The following is a 21,371-nucleotide window of genomic DNA, read 5'->3' as shown; positions in this document are numbered from 1 at the left end:
AAATAGGCCACTGCCCAATAGTGGGTTTCACTTACCTCCGCTACTGGTTCGGTACTGTGAGCACACGGCGCTTCTGCGCATGTGCAGAACCTCCTGCTCATGCGCAGAGCGTCCATGATGACATCTGGGTGGGAGGGGCGGAGCCTCTCACCACTGCTGCTACCGATTCGCCTGAAGTGGGGCGAACCAGTAGAAACCCACCATTGCTGCAGCCTGGTAATGGGCCAGAGCGCAGGAGTTGGGGACCCCTGTCTTAGGGAAGGAAGGCATGAACAAAATGCAGTCTAGAAACGTACATTCCCTTTGCATGCGGGAAATTTCACCTTAGAGTAACCGGCGTGGAAATAAACTTCAAAACCCTCTTTAAAAAACAAAACAAAACAGTCATCTTTGGCAAATGTGGAAGTGCAGAAAAGAATCAGCAAAGATGATTAGGGGACTGGAGGCTGAAACATATGAAGAACGGTTGCAGGAACTGGGTATGTCTAGTTTCAGAGGATAATTAGAACTGCAGAAAAAACAGTGGCTACCAACCTGCCTTCTATTGAGGACCTGTATACTGCACGAATCAAGAAGAGGGCTGGGAAAATATTTACAGATCCCTCACATCCAGGACATAAACTGTTTCAACTCCTACCCTCAAAACGACGCTATACAGCACTGCACACCAGAACAACTAGACACAAGAACAGTTTTTTCCCGAAGGCCATCACTCTGCTAAACAAATAATTCCCTCAACACTGTCAAACTATTCACTAAGTCTACACCACTATTAATCTTCTCATCGTTCCCATCACCCATCTCCTCCCACTTATGACTGTATGACTGTAACTTTGTTGCTTGTATCCTTATAATTTATATTGATATATTGACCATCAATTGTGTTGTAAATGTTGTACCTTGATGAAGGTATCTTTTCTTTTATGTACACTGAGAGCATCTGCACCAAGACAAATTCCTTGTGTGTCCAATCACACTTGGCCAATAAAAATTCTATTCTATTCTATTCTATTCTATTCTATTCTATTCTATTCTATTCTATTCTATTCTATTCTATTCTATTCTATTCTATATTCTATATATATGATTGCTTATTTGTACCCTATGACTATCATTAAGTGTTGTACCTTAGAATTCTTGACGAACGTATCTTTTCTTTTATGTACACTGAGAGCATCTGCACCAAGACAAATTCCTTGTGTGTCCAATCACACTTGGCCAATAAAAATTCTATTCTATTCTATTCTATTCTATTCTATTCTATTCTATTCTATTCTATTCTATTCTATTCTATTCTATTCTATTCTTTTCTGTTTTTGCCCTCCCTCAAAATTGGCTTCAAAATGGCCCCAGTATAAAGATGCTAGCCGGGGGGGGGTGGGGGGCTCCATAAGCCAGGAAGTAATTCTTACTTATTATTACAATCCTTCATTATTATTATTCCATTCTCTGAATAATCAAATCACTCAGTTGGAACTTCATTTGTTTCCCACTATTGAAAACCACACATTGTATGGAGATGTGAGATTATTTTCCTTTCCTTTCCTTTTCTTTTTATTTTGGGTTTCCTTGGAAACCAAACAGGATTTCCTAGCAGCAACAAGTAAAAATGTCAATATCTGTTCGGCCTTTTGGTCAGGTGTCGGCAGCTACACAATGTTGAGTTTCGTCGTGCTTTTGCTTTCTAGGTTTTTCAAAATCGATTTGTTTGCTTGCTCTTTTCAAAGATTTGTAAGTTTTCTCCTTTATTAAAGGGTCGCGGTTGCATGCTGGCTTCTATCTTTGAAGAAAAGAGGCCCACCCAGAGATGGTATTCAGTCAGTTCTGTCGTGTCCCACTCCTCCGCTGACGGCCGGGTCAGGGAAATCTGAATCAGGCGTGCCTCTGCAGCTCTGCCAAAGTCCTAGCAAAGTCCTCAGGGCAGGCAGGAGACCAGAAAGTGACTTCAGCAAGATATGTTTAGACTTTGCCTGACTCAGAGAATGCCAGAAAGCAGGTCCTTTATATAGGCCATGGGGTGTGGCTCCATGACTCAGCCCTTATCCAGGCCTGCCCCTCCCTTCCTTCTGTTGCCTCCGCCTATCAAGTCTTCTGACGCGAGGGTCACTCCAGTCTGCAGCTGTTGGCAATTGACCTCCCTCAGGCTCACATGCTGTGGAGGAAGGGGAGGGGTCTAGTTGCTCCGTTTGCCTGGGCATGGAGCCAGAGCTGGGGGCTGGAGATACTTCCTCCTCTTCAGCCTGTCTGGGCATGGAGCCAGGGCTGAGGCCGGGAGGCATACTAGGACATTCCTCCGTGTTTGGAAGCAGATAAGAAGGCCCCGGCTGTGGTGAGATCGGACGAGACACAACAGGTTCCTACCGGTTCGGGTGAACTGGTAACGGCGACTGCAGGTGGCCACCTGTCCACCCGCCTTGGTGTAATGCTGTCCTATTTAGCCACATTTTTGAGGCCGGGCGCATGCGCGGAAGGGGCGTGAGAGAGCAAAGCGCATGCGCAGAAGGCCGATGTGAGCATGCGCGCGCGTGGCAAACTGGTGGTAAGAATATGTGAAACCCACCATTGGACTCATCACAGAGGAAGCAAGTTTCTCAACCTGTGTTTCTCAACTTCGGCTGCTTTGAAGTGGGTGAACTTCAATTCCCAGAATTCTCCCAGCTTGCCTACTGAGGAATTCTGGGAGTTGAAGTCCACCCACCTTAAAGCAAGCTGGCTGAGGAATTCTGGGAATTGAAGTCCACCCACCTTAAAGCAATCTGGTTGAGGAATTCTGGGAATTGAAGTCCACCCACTTTAAAGCAAGCTGGTTGAGGAATTCTGGGAATTGAAGTCCACCCACCTTAAAGCAAGCCGGCTGAGGAATTCTGGGAATTGAAGTCCACCCACCTTAAAGCAAGCTGGCTGAGGAATTCTGGGAATTGAAGTCCACCCACCTTAAAGCAAGCTGGCTGAGAAATTCTGGGAATTGAAGTCCACCCACCTTAAAGCAAGCTGGCTGAAGAATTCTGGGAATTGAAGTCCACCCACCTTAAAGCAAGCTGGCTGAGGAATTCTGGGAATTGAAGTCCACCCACCTTAAAGCAATCTGGCTGAGGAATTCTGGGAATTGAAGTCCACCCACCTTAAAGCAAGCTGGCTGAGGAATTCTGGGAATTGAAGTCCACCCACTTCAATTGGTGGTCAATATATCAATATAAATCATAAGGATTGCCAGCAACAAGTTATAGTCATACAGTCATAAATGGAAAGAGATTGGTGAATGGGGCAAAACTCATGTAACAGAATAACAGAGTTGGAAGGGACCTTGGAGGTCTTCTAGTCCAACCCACTGCTCAAGCAGGAGACCCTGTGCCATTTCAGACAAATGGTTCTCCGATCTTTTCTTAAAACTCTCCATTGTTAGAAGGCAAGTTCTTCCACCGATTAATTGTTCTGACTGTCATGCTTAGAAACAGAAATTTTGGGCTCAGTTATGATCATGTGTCCAGGACTCTCTGTAGGCATTGTTTCTGCTACGCAGACTGGATCCCTTAACTTAACATAAAGAAGAGGAGGTCAAATTATTCTCCAAAGCACCAGAGGGCAGGACCAGAAACAATGGATGGAAACTACCATAATCAACTGAGTCTCCATAACTGTTTGGTTCAGTTCTGCAACCCAACAAGACAGACCCAGACTTCAGAGGATCATTAGAACTGCAGAAAAAACAATGGCTACCAACCTGCCTTCCATTGAGGGCCTGTATACTGCACGAGTCAAAAAGAGGGCTGAGAAAATATCTACAGACCCCTCACATCCTTTACATAAACTGTTTCAACTCCTACCCTCAAAATGACGCTATAGAGCATTACACACCAGAACAACTGGACACAAGGACAGTTTTTTCCTCTAACGCTATCACTCTGCTAAACAAATAATTCCTTCAACACTGTCAAACTATTTACTAAATCTGCACTACTATTAATCTTCTCATCGTTCCCATCACCCATCTCCTCCCGCTTATGACTGTACGACTGTGACTTTGTTGCTTGTATCCTTACGATTTATATTGATATTGTTTCCTGATTGCTTTTTTTATATCCTTTGACTATCATTAAGTATTGTACCTTATGATTCTTGATGAAGGTATCTTTTCTTTTATGTACACTGAGAGCATAGGCACCGAAGACAAATTCCTTGTGTGCCCAATCACACTTGGTCAATAAAAAAAATCTATTCTATTCTATTCTGTCCTTGAGCAGAGGGCTGGACTAGAAGACCTCCAAGGTCCCTTTCAGCTCTACTCTATTCTATTTTAACTCTGGGGGGGAAAAAACCCCTCAAAGGCAGTGGAAATTTTGAATCATTTAACTTCCCGACTTTAGCTTCAGAGTGAATTTTACTAAAGAATTTTAATAAAGAATCTTTTTGAAGGTCTGTTGCATTAGCTTAATGGTGGATAATTAGCTCACAGTGGCCTGGACTTTTTTTTTTTTTTTTATATTAACCGTGCATCCTATTAGGTGGGTGATTACGAGATGAAAGATGTAATTTCAACCTTCTCCTATCTGGGCAAGAATTCGTTGTTTTTGGTCTCTAAAAAAAGGAGTGGATATTTATTGGTTGAGCAGAATTTTGGAATGCAGCTTTGAATTTGGGGGAGGGGGTAGGAGGGGCTGACCAAGTCAAAGAAGTCACAATGGAGGCCACAAAATACTACTTTTTATTCCATAACTTTTTTTTTTTTTTAAATTGATTTTCTATTAAATGCATTTCTTAGGGCTTAATAAACATTGTGTTGTCTGGCTATTTAATTTGCATATTATTTTTTTTTAGTTTAAATGGCATTAATATTTTTGGCCTTTGACAATTTAAATTGGAGATTCCTTATTTTACAATTAGAAAATATGAAATTCGGAGACAAATATGGTCGAAAAAACATACTCAACCCAAACGGCAAAGTTAGCAATCAATGGAGATACCACCGAACAATTCACAATAGCAAAAGGAGCGAGACAGGGATGTCCTGTATCCCCCTTATTACTTATTTTAACATTAGAGATATAGATATCTATAGAGATATCTATTGAGTATAGAGATATAGAGATACCCTAACCCTAATCCTCCCCACTCCAGGGGAAGGATACTGCAAAATCCCCATTCCCTCTCCGCTCCAAGGGAAGGATACTCCAAAATCCCCATTCCCTCGCCATCAGCTGGGACTCGGGAGGCAGAGAATAGATGGGGACAAGGCCAGTCAGAGGTGGCATTTACCGGTTCTCCGAACGACTCAAAATTTCCGCTACCGGTTCTCCAGAACTGGTGAGAACCTGCTGAAACCCACCTCTGCTGTCAGAACTTTGAATCCAGGAAGGTCTATCACTAACCACCCAGTCGCAAGTCGAGGACCGCTGTACTTGGTGCAAACTTTTGGATGGCTTCTGACGTCCTTGGCTTCTGTGTCTGTCTCTCTCATTTTCCAGGTGCACCAGGAAGGAGCAGTGCGAACGGTCCAGCGAGCCCCGGAGGTTTGCCTTGGAGATGAAGCAATGTGTCCGACTCACCGTCCACCCCAACAATATCTCCGTCTCCCAGTACAGCGTGACGGTAAGCATGGTTGGCTTTTGTTTACTTCTGAACTGTTGGATTCTACCCCACCCAGGCCCCGCAGGACTCCCTGGCCTTGTGTCCAAGAAGATATTGGTATTTACAAATAGAAAAAAGTGGGGTTTGTGGAAGGAGGAGAAAAGGAAGGGAGGGAGGGAGGGAGGGAGGGAGGGAGGGAGGGAGGAAGGAAGGAAGGAAGGAAGGAAGGAAGGAAGGAAAGGGAGGCAGGGAGGATAAAGAGAGGAAGGGAGGAAGGAGAAAAGAAAGGAAGGAAGAAAAGAAGGAAGGAAGGGAGGGAGGGAGGGAGGGAGGGAGGGAGGAGGAAGGAAGGAAGGAAGGAAGGAAGGAAGGAAGGAAGGAAGGAAGGAAAAAGGGGAGGGAGGGAGAATAAAGAGAGGAAGGAAGGAAGGAGAAAAGGAAGGAAGGAAGGAAGGAAGGAAGAGAAAGGGTGGCAGGGAGGATAAAGAGAGGAAGGGAGGAAGGAGAAAAGAAAGGAAGGAAGAAAAGAAGGAAGGAAGGAAGGAAGGAAGGCCAGGAGTGAGAAAAGAGACGAAGGAAGGAAAGAAGGAGATGAGAATGGATGAAAGGAAAGAAGGAAGGAAGGAAGGTCGGTCAGAAGGGAGAAAAGAGAGGAAGGAGGGAGGGAGGGAAGGAAGGAGAAAGGGAGGGAGGGAGGATAAAGAGAGGAAGGGAGGAAGGAGAAAAGAAAGGAAGGAAGGAAGGAAAAAGAGGGGAGGGAGGGAGAATAAAGAGAGGAAGGAAGGAAGGAGAAAAGGAAGGAAGGAAGGAAGAGAAAGGGTGGCAGGGAGGATAAAGAGAGGAAGGGAGGAAGGAGAAAAGAAAGGAAGGAAGAAAAGAAGGAAGGAAGGAAGGAAGGAAGGCCAGGAGTGAGAAAAGAGACGAAGGAAGGAAAGAAGGAGATGAGAATGGATGAAAGGAAAGAAGGAAGGAAGGAAGGTCGGTCAGAAGGGAGAAAAGAGAGGAAGGAAGGAGGGAGGGAGGGAAGGAAGGAGAAAGGGAGGCAGGGAGGATAAAGAGAGGAAGGGAGGAAGGAGAAAAGAAAGGAAGGAAGGAAGGAAGGAAGGAAAGAAGGAAGGAAGGCCAGGAGTGAGAAAAGAGACGAAGGGAAGAAAGGAGGGAGGAAGGAAGGAAGGAGATGAGAATGGATGAAAGGAAAGAAGGAAGGAAGGAAGGAAAGTCGGTCAGAAGGGAGAAAAGAGAGGAAGGAAGGAGGGAGGGAGGGAAGGAAGGAAAGAAGGAAAGAAAGAAGATGAAGAGAAGGAGAAAGGAGAAAGAAAGGAATTAAAAAAGGAAGGAAGGAAAAAAGAAAGTAGAAGGGAAGAGGAAAAAAAGGAGGGAAAGGAGGAGAGAAGGAAGGCAGGAAGGGAGGGAAGAAGGTGAAGGAAAGAGGAGGAAGGAAGGAAGAGAAAAGGGAAAGGAAAGAGAAGAGAAGAAAGAAGATGAGGAGTGTGGGGTCCTTGGTGCTCTCTAAGGTTGTTTATTTTCTTGCAAACATTTCATTACCCAACTAGGTAACATCATCAGTGATAGAAGGGAGGGGCGATTTGCTCTCGTTTGCTTTCATTTCACATATTAATGACAATGATAGCGGTAGTGTAAGGATTCTTGGTGGTTCTTTGATTAGGCTGCTGTTTACTGTTAGCTTGTTTGCCTGAGTTGATGGTCCTTTGATTGGGGAATTGTTTACTTCTTGATTGTTGGTCTAGTATTAACCTTGATGTTAATATGGAGTCTGCGCTCTGTTTATATACCTGTGGCTTACCTGCCAGTTTTGGCGGGAGCAATCTTGGTGGTTCCTTGTCGAGCCTGTTGTTCACTGTTAGATTGTTTCTCTAAGTTGGTGGTACCTTGAGTAGATATTATTTATGGCTTGATCGCTGGTCTGGTATTAATCCGGGGAACAATCCCTGGTTTTGTGGACATTGATTGCCAGTAAGGAGGTCTTCTGGTTCTTTTATTTCTTTTAAGCTTTTTAAATCTCTTTTTGAAAGCCTTAGGTCAGAGACGGAACATCTGCATCCGTAATGACGAACCTAGGGCACGCGTGCCAAAGATGGCACGCGGAGCCATATCAGTGAGCACGCAAGCGTTGCCCTAGCTCAGCTCCGGCGTGCATGTGCGCACTGGCCAGCTGATTTTTCGGGCCTTTTGGGCCCACCAAATAGGCTGTTCCAGTGTCCGGGGAGGTGGGGAAGGCCGTTTTCGCCCTCCCTAGGCTCCAAGAAAGTCTCTGGAGCCTGGGTAGGGCGAAAAATGGGCCTACCGGGCCCACTGTGCCATCACATGCCAAAAGTGAGGGGAGCGCAAAGGGGTCGCATACACATACATGGCGGGTGGCGCGCATTGAATTATGGGTGTGGGCACGCATGTGCATGACCCCCCATGTGCTCCCCCCATTTTTGGCACGCGGCGGCAAAAAGGTTAGCCATCATTGATCTACGTCTTCTGAAGGCAAGCCATTCTGCTGGTTGATTGCTCTTACCATTAGGAAGTTCCTCCTTAGTTCTAGGTTGCTTCTCTCCGTGATTAGTTTCCATCCATTCAGAGGTGGCATTCAGCCGGTTCTTACCGGTTCGGGCGAACTGGTAGCGGAGATTGTGGGTGCAGCCACCCTCCGCGGCTCTATGCCATCCTATTTAGGCATGGTTTTGAGGTCGGGCGCATGCGCGGAATGCATGCACGAGAGCAAAGCGCATATACAGAAGGTTGGGCACCTGTGTGGAAGGTGCGCGCCCGTGGCAAACCGGTAGCAACAAAATGTGAAACCCACTGTTACATCCATTGTTTCTCATCTTGCCTTTTGTGCTTTGGAGCAGGGGTCTCCAACCTTGGCAACTTTAAGACTTGTGGACTTCAACTCCCAGCTTTGCTGGCTGAGGAACTCTGGGAGTTGAAACTCCACAAGTCTTAAAGTTGCCAAGGTTGGAGACCCCTGCTTTGGAGAATAGCTGGACTCCCTCATCCCTGTAAGGAACTCCTCAAATATTGGAACAGTGCTTTCATATATCTCCCTGTTCCTTCTTTTCATTAGACTGGATTTACCGACGACATAAAACCACCACCTTGGTCGATTTTAGAGCCCAGGAAGATGAATTCTTCTACTCTTTCGATGATCTCATTGTCTATGGCAATGGTAGTCAATCTGGTCCCTACCACCCACTAGTGGGCGTTTCAGCTTTCATGGTGGGCGGTAGGGGTTTTCTCCAATACTTTCCTTTTTTAAAAAATTTAATTGACTTTTTAAAAAAATTTCATAGCATCATGTAAAAACATTTTCATTAGCTTTTCAAAAAATTCCACGTGACAATTTAAATTTCTGAAAATATACTATCTGTATTGCCCACGCATAAGTTTAGTTCACATTACCTAAGTGAAACTAAATGGCGCTATAGTGCGACCGCAAACAAAAGAGCCTCGTCCCAGAATAGCTTGTGCATCTCCCCCCACACCACCCAGCTGTCACAGACAAGCAGAACTGGTAGCCAGCACTCCCCCCAAACCCAATCCACGATGCGCGAGAGGCATGCGCAGACGACGATACACGGTGCATTACTATGGAACCAGTGGGCGGTTAGAAAATTTTACTACTAACAGAGATACAAAAGTGGGCGGTAGGTATAAAAACGTTGACTACCCCTGGTCTATGGAGATTCTCAGTCATCCAGGTCATGGTTGTCCCAAAGGTGGTTTTTCAAGAGGCAACTGGACTTTCTGGTTTGTCTTTGAAGACGTTTTGCTTCTCATCCAAGGAGCTTCTTCAACTCTGACTGGATAGTGGGGAATTGGAAGGATTTATATGCCTTGCAGGCAGCTGGTCATTTGATATATTTTTTTAGACAGTCGTTGAGGCCACTTGAAGGTTTATCTGTGTCTTCAGGGTCATCTGAGTAGTGCAAATGAGTGTGGAAGCTTCTTGGAACTGCAGAAAGGACCCTGTTGTAGACTGGAGATAGATGGTGTCGTATCCCTTCCCCTCTGTTGAGAGAGGCCTGTTCAGTTTTGACCTAGATGGCCTCTTTGACCCCTCTTTCAAACCAGTGGTCATCTCTGGCCAAAATGTGGATTTTGCTGTCTTCAATTGAGTGGCCTGTGTCTCATTGTTGATCTGTACTCTAACCAGTGCAGTTGTCATTATCTTTATGAGGAAGACAAAACACGTCATTTGATGTTAAATCCTGGGTTTAGAAAATTTAGAACTCCGCCGCCTTCGGCATGACCTGAGTATAACTCATAAAATCATCTGCTACAATGTCCTTCCTGTCGAAGACTACTTCAGCTTCGACCACAACAATACACGAGCACACAATAGATTTAAACTTAAAGTGAACCGCTCCAATCTTGATTGTAGAAAATACGACTTCAGTAACAGAGTTGTTAATGCCTGGAATGCACTACCTGACTCCGTTGTCTCTTCCCAAAATCCCCAAAGCTTTAACCAAAAACTATCTACGGTTGACCTCACCCCATTCCTAAGAGGTCTGTAAGGGGCGTGCATAAGAGCACCAGCGTGCCTACCGTCCCTGTCCTAATGTTCCCTTGGATTGTATCCAATTCGTATGGTTATTTCATGCTTATACTTATATATATTGTTGTGTTTGACAAATAAATAAATAAATAAATAAATAAAATATTCCCAGCATCCTGCTTTTTGGTGGTGATGGCAACATCAGGATCTTCCACCTTTCTTTTTGTAGCTTTGGGGCATCCTGTCCTTTCTACCTTTTCTCATCAGCTTCTTTCTTCCCCTCTTTTCATTGTCCCCTGCAGCTGGTGTTGGAGACTTACAACGTGCCTGAACTATCAAACGGGGTCAATTGCTCGTTTGGGGACTTGGCAGAAATGGACGGGGTGGTGTCGGGGAACAAGATCAAGTGCCTGTCGCCAGCAGCCAAGGAGGTCCCGAAGATCATCACGGAAAATGGTGGGTATCAAAACTATTAGGATCCCAAACTTTCTCTTTGTGTCGGGCACTAAGAACAAGTGGACTGACTTTATTGCTGTTTGCCTACAGACAGAATCTTGCCAGACTAAAGCAATGATCTACAATATATGTAGATCAGGGGTGTAAAATTCAAGGCCCGCAGGGTGCTCAGATTTGGCCCATAGGGCCGCCCTGGAAACAGCAAAGAACTGACCCCGTAGTGCCTCTGCCACAAGCTCCGTTTTCGCTGGCAGAGGGTTGCAGGAGGTTGTCGCAGCCAAAAATGGAGCTGACAAGGGCTGCAGGCAGCACTCCTGAGCTCTGTTTTTACTGGGGTTGCAGAAGGTTGTCACAGCCGAAAATGGAGCTCAGGAGCCTGTTTTCTCTGGCAGAGTGCTTGGGCCACCACAGGCAACCCCGACACGAGTGACGTCAAGCTGGCCATGGCCATCCTGGCCACTCCCGCTCTGCCTTCCCGTGGTCAAACACAACCCTGATGCAGCCCTGAATGAAATCAAATTTGATACCCCTGATTTAGATCATCGCTTTGGTCTTACAACCTTTCGTTTAGTGACTGTTTGAAGTTATAGGCACTGAAAAAAGTGAAAAGAACACACCAGTTTTCACGCTCAACGACTGTGGCAGCATCCCCATGATCACGTGATCAGAATTTGGACGCTTGGCAATTGGCCCGTATGTATGACAGTTGCGCTGTCCCAGGGTCACATGATCACATTTTGTGACCTTCTGACAAGCAAAGTGAACAGAGGAAGCTGGCAATGGAGTCAGACAGTGATGAGGCTGAGGAAGAACATGAGCCAGTCCTAGAGGCTGGGGAAGGCCTGGATGAGGGCTCTGCGTCGGAGGCAGAGGTGGGGCGAGGGCCATCGGGGAGTGGATGTGCGGACTCTGGAGCCTCCAGAGGCTGACAGTAGTGAGGTAGAGGAACAGGAGGAGCCTGTTCGTAATGCACATATGAGAAGAGCTGCCAGAAGGCAAGAGAAGCTCAAGCCAAGACGACGACTCAGGAGTAGGGCCAAGAGATGATTGGCCCCTCCCATAAGGCTTAAAAGACCAGCAATGGCGTTTGGGCTCTTTGCCGGAAAACAACATTGATAGCCTTGCTCCTTGTCTTGCTGCATTTATGTCTTGTCGGAGTCTTCTGCTTTTGAACTTTTGCCAAGAAAAGCCTTTGGCAGTTTGCCTAATTAGACCAAGGTTGGTGATAAGACTGAAGAGTTGTGTTAGAAAGAATTTGCTTTGATTTAGTTTGGACTACGAGGAGAATGAGTTAATTCTCAGCTGTTCTAATAAAGTCTGTTTGTTTTTAAACTGACTGAATTTACTACTACCTACTTGGTCCTGGATCACAACACCACCTGTCAATTGTGTTACTAACTTAACAACTGTGGTGATTCGCTTAACAACTGTGGCAAGAAATGTTATGTATCTTTAAATGTTTTGGCGGGAAACAAGCACGTTGCTGATTGGTTGAAGCCGCCGGTTAAACAGTATATAAGGAGAGGTTTTTCCCCAGCCTGGTTGCTGGGTTCACCCTATATTAAAGAGCTGTTGTCACTACCCTGGTCTCCAGCCTCGTTACTTCCCGAACTTAACACTGGCGACGAAGGTGGGATCTCGAGGCTAAGGAGCACCAGAACTGAGCTGAAGCACGGAAGAACCGAACCCAGCAAACCCAGGGCAGAAACGCGGAGATGGCCAGTTACACTCCACCCGCGCCGTTTGACCCAGCCAGAGAGAAATGGGGAACGTACATGACCCGTTTCGAAAGCTTCTAAAGCAAATGAACTGCAAGGAGTTCAGACAACCGCAAAGGGCATACTTCTTGAGCCACTGCGGTCCGAGGTCATCGACATCGCGGAAGCCCTGGCAGAGCCAACGCCGTACAATCGGTATCGTGGCAAACTCTGCAAACCCTGCTAAAAACCATTTCGCCAACGCCGTCCAAATCGTCGGCGTTTTGAATTTGGAGGCGCCGACAGCTGAGGCGAATCCATCGGCGACTACATGGCCGCCCTGCGGAAAGCCTCCAAAGACTGTGGGTACCGAGACCTGGGCGAGGCGCTGCTGGAGCAACTCATCCGGGGGGTCAGAGACATGCGTTTGCGGAGGCGGCTGCTATCAAAAAGCAATCTAACGCTGGCAAGCGCTCTGGGCGAAGCCAGAGCGCATGAAATGTCCACCCAAGCGGCGGAGACCCTGCAAAGCCACTCACAGGCGAGCACAAAATCAACCCGGTGCACCAAGAAGAGATCCAGACCGAATCCGGCGGTGAGGATGAGGAAGGGTTTGTCGAACCGAGAAAGCGGCAAAGGGACCGGGGCGAATCACGGAAGTTGCGGAGGTCAACACCAGCGCCAACACTGCAAGTTCAAGGGCGCTACATGTCGGTGCGAGAAGAAGGGCACCTAGCTCAAGTCTGTCGAGCTCCCCAACCTTCCGCCGAAAATTCAAATCGGCCAATCAGGCGCGGGATCGGCAAGGCGACCCGTGATTGGCTCAAACAAAAAGCGCGAACTCGAATCAAACGACTGTGATCATAGGCGCGCCTCAACCCGGTGGAGAAGAAGATCTTCACCAAACCCAAAATAGAAGGAGTGCCGTGCCGACTGAAGTGGACACGGGTCAGCGATCACCATCATGTCCTGGGACACTTTGGCGAAGTCGTTGCCATCAGTTGCAAAGCGCCACCTGCAAACACAACGGCTACGAGTCCACGACTACCAAGGGAATCGCATCCCTGTTCGAGGACCACCTCTGTCCGAGTCGATACGGACCACACAAGAAGACCCTGCCCATCACGATCGTCGAAGGGACCCTGCCTAGTTTGTTGGGACTAGACTGGTTTCGTGCACTGGGCATGGGGTGACTGGCATCTACAAGTGACTGTAACCTGAAAGACATACTCATGAGCAGTTCGAAGATGTCTTCAAGGACTGCCTGGGCAAGTACAAGGGACCCCTATTTCCTTCAACTTAGACCCCAGGTAGCTCCCATTAGGTTAAAGGCAAGGAGAGTCCTTTGCCCTTAAACCTAAAATTGACAAGGAGCTAGATAAGCTCATAAATCAGGGAATTCTGGTGCCAGTCGATCACGCAAAGTGGGAGGCAATCGTCACCCAGTAAAACCAGATGGGTCAATTAGAATCTGCGCTGACTACAAGGCGGCGTTAAACAAAGCCTTACAGAAAAGCGCTTACCGGTTCCGTGGTGCAACACTTGCTGCACTCTTTGGGGCAAGGGCAAGTCTTTGCAAAGTTAGACTTGGCTCAAGCCTATCAACAACTGCCCGTGAGCGCCAACACAGCGAAGCCCAAGCGATTGTAACTCACAGAGGTGCTTTCAAGTGTACCCGATTACAATTTGGGGTGAGTGTGGCACCGGGCTGTTCAAAATTTAATGGAGCGACTTCTGCAAGGGCTCCCAGGGTAGTTCCTACTTGATGATGTATTGATATCAGCCGAAAATTTAGAGGAATTGGGGAGGCGTTTGAGAAAAGTTCTGGGCATTTTCGGTCAGCGGACTAAAGGTTAAAGTGAACAAATGCCAGATAGGGGTAGAATCCGTCGAGTTCTTGGGCTACGAATAGACAAGAAAATTCACCCACTGAGAGCAAGGTCAAGGCAATCAGAAAGGCTCCAGCGCCCAAAAACAAAACAGAGCTACAGGCATTCCTGGGGCTAGTGAATTTTACGGTCTTTTTAAAAACAAAGCGACCGTTGCTGAACCGCTGCATAAGCTTCTGGGAAAGAATACTGTTTGGTCTTGGGGAAAGTCGGAAGCTAGGGCTTTGAAGCAGTAAAAACCTACTCTCGAGCGATAGCCTACTGATCCAGTATCATAGCTCATTGCCATTATTACTGGTTTGCGATGCCTCCCCTTACGGGGTGGGGGCTGTGCTCAGCCACAGACTTCCAAACGGCACAGAAGCCCCTATAGCCTTCTACTCCAGAACGATGTCCTCCACAGAGAGGAACTATAGCCAGTTGGATAAGGAAGCGCTAGCAATTGTATCAGGGGTAAAAAAGTTTCACGAATATGTTTTTGGGAGAGACTTTGAAATTGTTACTGACCATAGACCGCTGTTAGGGATACTGGCTGGCGACCGCCCAACGCCTGTGGCACTCTCGCCACGATTGACCCGATGGACTATCTTCTTAGCCGCTTATTCCTACAAGCTGCAGCATCGACCGGGAAAAGAAGTGGGACATGCGGACGCTTTAAGCAGATGCCCACTACCAGGGGCGATCGAAGACCCCACTCCGGGGCGCCCATCCTGCTAATTGACTCTTTGGACTCTGGCCCAGTCACATCTAAGGAGGTGGCTCGGGCATCATACCGGGACATTATGTTGAGGACTGTACTCGGTTGGGTACAAGAGGGTGGCCCGCTTGGGCGAGCGTTTAAGGAATTTGTAAAAAATGTGGGAACTCTCGGCTCAAGGGGTGCCTGCTATGGGGTGATCGTGGTGATCCCGGAGAAATTGAGGAAAGGTATTGGACCTCCTCCACGAGGTCACCCAGGGATCGTAAGGATGAAGGGCTAGCAGAAGCTATGTGTGGTGGCCACTCATGGACTCAGAAATTGCTGAGAGGGTAGGAAATGCCAGGCTTGCCAAGAGTCCAGACCTCTACCCCAACGGCCCCAGTCAGGGAATGGGAGAAACCCCAAGGGCCCTGGTCGAGAATCCACATTGATTTTGCTGGCCCGTTCCACGGCCAGACCTTCCTAGTGGTAGTCGACGCTTTCTCTAAATGGCTGGAGATCATTCTCATGAAATCCATGACAGCCGAGGCAGTAATCGCAGCCCTCGCCACCTATTGCAACCCACGGTTTGCCCGACACGCTGGTATCCGATAACGGCCCGCAATTCACGGCAACCCAGTTCGAGGAATACTTGGCAGAGGAGGGCATCCGACATGCCCTCTCTGCGCCTTACCACCCTGCGTCGAATGGCCTTGCAGGCGTTCCGTCCGGGCGCTAAGAGGCATTGTCCAGACTCAAGCCAGGTGACTGGCAAACAAAGATAGATTTCTTTCTGGCGTTCAGCATAGAACCCCAGCACTGCTACAGGCAGAAGCCCAGCCGAATTATTGATGGGACGGAAGCTCCGGTGCCCACTTGACCGTTTGAATCCCCATTACACACCAGAGGGTTACAAGGGGAACTGGAAAAACAGAGAAATGGGCATAGGCGACCGAGTGTGGGCCCGCAACTATGGGGACGGCCCAAGTTGGCTAGCAGGGCAAATCATAAAAGCAACGGTCCAAAGTCATACTTGGTTGAGTTAAAGACAACCGAGTATGGGCGCCACATAGATCAAATCAGAAAAGAATAGCCGAACAATCCGAGCTCAATGAAACAGACCCTGACCACACACTATTTGAACCCACAGCTGACCATAACCGGGAGGCGCAAGACTTAGCTGAGTTCCCGGAGGTCCAGCGACGCCATCAGGTCCCCTTTGGAAACAGCAGGGACAACTCTGCAGTAATCCAAGGCGGATGGCCAGAAAAAGTCTGCAATAATCCAGGGCCGGATGGCCTAGAGAAAGAGCTGGGAGGAGCAAACAGCCCCTCCGACCAGCTCAACCCACTCCCAAGGACTGAACCGCGCAGGTCCGAAAGAATCAGGAGACGCCCAGGTTATTTGCGTGACTACGTCGAAAAATAACATGTAAATAATATGTAAATATAGGTAAAGTGTTTTCTGGGAGGGAGGTGTTATGTATCTTTAAATATTTTGGCGGGAAACAAGCACGTTGCTGATTGGTTGAAGCCGCCGGTTAAACAGTATATAAGGAGAGGTTTTTCCCCAGCCTGGTTGCTGGGTTCACCCTATATTAAAGAGCTGTTGTCACTACCCTGGTCTCCAGCCTCGTTACTTCCCGAACTTAACAAGAAAGGTCATAAAATGGGCCAAGATTCACTTAACAAGTGAATCTTGTTAGTTAGTAGATTCACTTGTTGCAGCAGAATGTAGTAACAGAAATTTTGGGCTCAGTTGTGGCTGTAAGTTGAGGCCTCCCGGTAGTTTCCTTATTATTGTTTGTCTACAGGCAGAATCTTGCCAGACTAAAGTGAGTAACTATAGATATGCCCTGTGAATTGCTAGGGAGAGTCCAAACTTGCACTCTTCCTCCCCACCAGAGATTCCAAGTTCTGCTTCCCCTTGTGCTCTGGGAAAGAGGCCCTCCCTCCTGCAAATCCAGACGACAGGTCATCCTCGACTTACAACTGTTCATTTATGTTAAAAAAAATGTTGAGACTCTGGAAAGAGTGCAGAGAAGAGCAACAAAGGTGATTAGGAGACTGGAGGCTAAAACAGATGAAGAACGGTTGCAGGGAATTGGTATGTCTAATTTAATGAAAAGAAGGACTAGGGGAGACATGATAGCAGTCTTCCAATATCTCAGGGGCTGCCCCAAAGAAGAGGGAGTCAAACTATTCTCCAAAGCACCTGAGGGTAGAACAAGAAGCAATGGGTGGAAACTAATCAAGGAGAGAAGCAACTTAGAACTAAGGAGAAATTTCCTGACAGTTAGAACAATTAATAAGTGGAACGACTTGCCTGCAGAAGTTGTGAATGCTCCAACACTGGAAATTTTTAAGAAAATGTTGGATAGCCATCTGACTGAGATGGTATAGGGTTTCCTGCCTGGGCAGGGGGTTGGACTAGAAGACCTCCAAGGTCCCTTCCAACTCTGTTATTATGAAATTATGAAATTTAGTGAGTTACAACGGTACTGAAACAAAAAGATACTTATGGCCATTTTTCACACTTTACGACCCTTGTGACCAAAATCCGGGCGCTTGCCAACTGGCTCCTATTTATGACGGTTGCGGTGTCATCGCTGCAGCTGTGAAGCGAGTAACACGGTTGCTAAGCGAATCCGGCTTGCTTGTCAGAAGGTCGCAAAAAGGGGACTGCGACCGTCATAAATATGAACCGGTTGTCACGTGCGCCAAATTTTGATTGCGTGACCAGGCACATTGCTGCCACTGCCATAAACACGAGAAACGACCACAAATCTCTTTTTTGGGTGCCGTTGTAACGGTCGCTAAATCAGGGGTCACCGACCTTTCGGACCTCAGGGACCACTAAATTCATAATTTTAAATCCCACGGACCACTAATATGATCTGCCTAATGACCGGCTGGGTGGGCGTGGCTAGGTGGTCATGTGACTGGGTGGGCGTGGCCAAGTCGATGTCACATCGAGGGGTACCTTGCCAGCCTCTACTCGCTACTTCTCGCCTGTCCACCTGGGCTCCTTAGGGCTCCAACAGGAAGCAGTTGCTGGAGCTAAGCAGCCACCACGAGAAAGAGTCGGCAAAACAGATCAGTTCAAATTGTATCTGGCCGAGACCGAGGCTCAGCAGAAGCACCTCACTGAGGACTAGGAGCATAGGCTTTCCAAGCAGAGGGAAGACCTGTGAGAGTGCAAGACCAAGTAACAGCGCCTGGAGGCTCAGCGAGCTGAGATGGTCAATCAGTTCCAGACCATAATGCAGTCCCACTGGAACGAGGCCCTCCGGCCTTTGCCCAAAGCCCCGCACCAGGAGGCTGAAGCAGACCCCGAGTCAGAATTTCTGCCCCCCTCCAACCCACACAAAAAGACCCCAAAAGGGGAGACCCTCTGCAGCAAAACAAACGTTCATTGCACGTATCCGGCCCAGGGGCCGTAGTTTGAGGACCCCCAATTTAGTGCAATATAAAAAATGCAAATAATTTTTCTGCGGACCACCAAAATTTTCTCAAGGACCACCAGTAGTCCACAGACCACCAGTTGGTGACCGCTGCGCTAAATTATTGAGTCTGTCATTTGCACCTCTATAACTGTCTGGTTCGGTTCTGCAACCCAACAAGAAAAACACAGACTTCAGAGGATCATTAGAACTGCAGAAAAAATAATTGCTACCAACCTGCCTTCCATTGAGGACCTGCATACTGCACGAATCAAGAAGAGGGCCGTGAAAATATTTGCAGATCCCTCGCATCCTGGACATAAACTGTTTCAACTCCTACCCTCAAAACAACGCTATAGAGCACTGCACACCAGAACAACTAGACACAAGAACAGTTTTTTCCCGAAGGCCATCACTCTGCTAAACAAAGAATTCCATCAACACCGTCAAACTATTTACTGAATCTGCACTACTATTAATCTTCTCATCGTTCCCATCACCAATCTCCTTCCATTTATGACTGTATGACTATAACTTGTTGCTGGCAATCCTTATGATTTATATTGATATACTGACCATCAATTGTGTTGTAAATGTTGTACCTTGATGAAGGTATCTTTTCTTTTATGTACACTGAGAGCCTATGCACCAAGACAAATTCCTTGTGTGTCCAATCACACTTGGCCAATAAAATTCTATTCTATTCTATTCTATTCTATTCTATTCTATTCTATTCTATTCTATTCTATTCTATTCTATTCTATTCTATTCTATTCTATTCTAAAACAAGGACCGCAGGTATTCGGTTTCTCCTGATCTATTCGGCTGTAAAACCCCCCAGCAGGAGGTGGTTTGTAATTAAATCCAGCGCCTTAACAGAGCGATCGGACTCCTCAGCGGCCGACGAGCAGCGGAAGGGGGCGCCCCTCGTCCCCAAATGTATTCAGGAATGTGCGAGCACCAGTTTGCGCACGCAGACACCATGATGAGCTCTTGTCAAGTCCCCTTTGTCGTGATTGATTAATGACTCTTTCAGGGGGAAGAAAATGAGAGAGGTGGATTAGCCAAACGGGGTCAAAGATTTGCATTAAACATGGGCACACCTTTGTTCTGAAGTCTTAATAGGTCCCTGAGATGCGGTTGTCAGATGAAGCGCAAGCCAGCATTCAGGTTGTCATTGAAAGAAGACAGGCCGGGATTAAAGGAAATAGCAGGGCCTGTCACTGAACGAAGGTTAGGGAAGGGGTTGTCAAGGCCGAGACATCGGGGTCCATGAGATGTGGGTAAAGGGAGCGAATGTGGGGGAGGGGAAACGTCCTCTTGAAAAAAATTTTAAATTTGCATTTATTTCCCGCCCTTCTCCGAAGACTCAGAGCGGCTTACACTATGTCAAGCAATAGTCGTCATCCATTTGTATACTATATACAAAGTCAACTTATTGCCCCCAACAATCTGGGTCCTCATTTTACCTACCTTATAAAGGATGGAAGGCTGAGTCAACCTTGGGCCTGGTGGGACTTGAACCTGCAGTAATTGCAAGCAGCTGCTGTTAATAACAGACTGTCTTACCAGTCTGAGCCACCAGAGGCCCTGAATGAAATGCAGGTACTCCTCAGTTGAGCCCAAAACTGCTGCAGTTCAGTGAGACATTTGTTAAGTGAGTTTTGCCCCGTTTTATGACTTTTTTGGTGGTTGTTGAGACGTTGGTTAAATGAACCGCTGCAGTTGTTCAATTAGTAAGATGGTTGTTAAAGTGTTAATGGCTTCCCCCGTTGACTTTGCTTGTGAGAAGTTTGCCAAAGGGTTTGCGAAAAAACACTACACTCAGGGAAATCACAACCGTCATAAATCTGAGCCGCTTGTCAAGCGTTTGAATTTCGATCCCGTGACCACGCTACGGTCGCAAGTGTGAAAAACGGTCACAAGTCACTTCTTTCAATGCCACTGTAACACTAAACGAACGGCTGTACGTCGAGGACGCCAGGTTTAAGTTAGTACTAGTAAGCAGACACTCCTGAATGGTTTAAGTCTCGTTATCTTGGTTGAAAGCTGGTTTAAAGTTCAAATCCAGAGCCAGCTCTTTAAAATTTTAGCTCTGGACAGGGCAAGTCCAAGCCACCAGGTAAATAAGCACAACTCCGTGGCAATTTTGCCCATTCCTTGGGAGAATATTTCCCTGAGGACTGGCATCTCCAAACATAGCAATTTGTGGACTTCGACTCCCAGAATTCCTCAGCCAGCATAGTCTTAAAGTGGCCAAGGTCCCTGCCTTAGGGGACAGCCATGTGCAGGTGGACCAGCACACAGGTAGAGTTGCTAGAAGAACGGAATTCCCGCCATCCCTGTATTGGGATGTATAACAAGGTAACCCTGCTGTTTTCTTCCTCGCAGGAGACCACCATGTTGTCCAACTCCAGCTCAAATCCAAAGAAACGGGCATGACTTTTGCCAGCACCAGCTTTGTCTTCTACAACTGCAGCGTCCACAGCTCGTAAGTTCACGCTTCTCTTCAGGGGTCCTCTTTTTCCGACGGTGTCTCTCTTTGGGCCTGTGAATTCTATCACCGTTAGTTCAGCATTAAGAGGGTGTGTGTGAGAGAGATGATAGGATGGATGGGTGGGTGGATGGATGGATGGATGGATGGATGGATGGATGGATAGAGATAAGAGATAGATAAGAGATAGATAGATAAAAGATAGATAGATGAGAGAGAGAGAGAGATAAGAGATAGATATATTACAGAGAGAGAGAGAGAGAGAGAGAGAGAGAGAGATAAGAGATAGAGAGATAGATAAGAGATAGATATATATATATATAGAGAGAGATAAGAGATAGATAAGAGATAGATAGATAGATAAGAGATAAATAGATAAGAGATAGATAGATAAGAGATAGATATATTAGATAGATAGATAGATAGATAGATAGATAGATAGATAGATAGATAGATAGATAGATAGATAGATAAGAGATTGTTAAGAGATGATAGATAGATAGATAGATAGATAGATAGATAGATAGATAGATAGATAGATAGATAGATATAGATAGACTGACAGACTGACAGACAGACAGACAGACAGACAGACAGACAGACAGACAGACAGACAGACAGATAGATAGATAGATAGATAGA

At 46.8% G+C, this 21,371-nt stretch overlaps 1 protein-coding gene across 1 annotated transcript in view; it reads left to right on the top strand.

The window, feature by feature from the left end:
- The window catches only part of PLXNA4 (plexin A4), a 703,335-nt gene that overhangs the window by 505,311 nt on the left and 176,653 nt on the right, over positions 1-21,371 (top strand). Inside the window, exons 7-9 of the mRNA XM_058190650.1 lie at positions 5,463-5,586; positions 10,375-10,528; positions 20,627-20,726. Coding sequence (XP_058046633.1) covers positions 5,463-5,586; positions 10,375-10,528; positions 20,627-20,726 — 378 coding nt within the window. The remainder of the gene's footprint in view (positions 1-5,462; positions 5,587-10,374; positions 10,529-20,626; positions 20,727-21,371) is intronic.

Source organism: Ahaetulla prasina, chromosome 7 (assembly GCF_028640845.1).
Source record: "Ahaetulla prasina isolate Xishuangbanna chromosome 7, ASM2864084v1, whole genome shotgun sequence".
NCBI classification, from domain to species: domain Eukaryota; kingdom Metazoa; phylum Chordata; class Lepidosauria; order Squamata; family Colubridae; genus Ahaetulla; species Ahaetulla prasina.
This window is presented reverse-complemented; position numbering and strand designations above follow the sequence as displayed.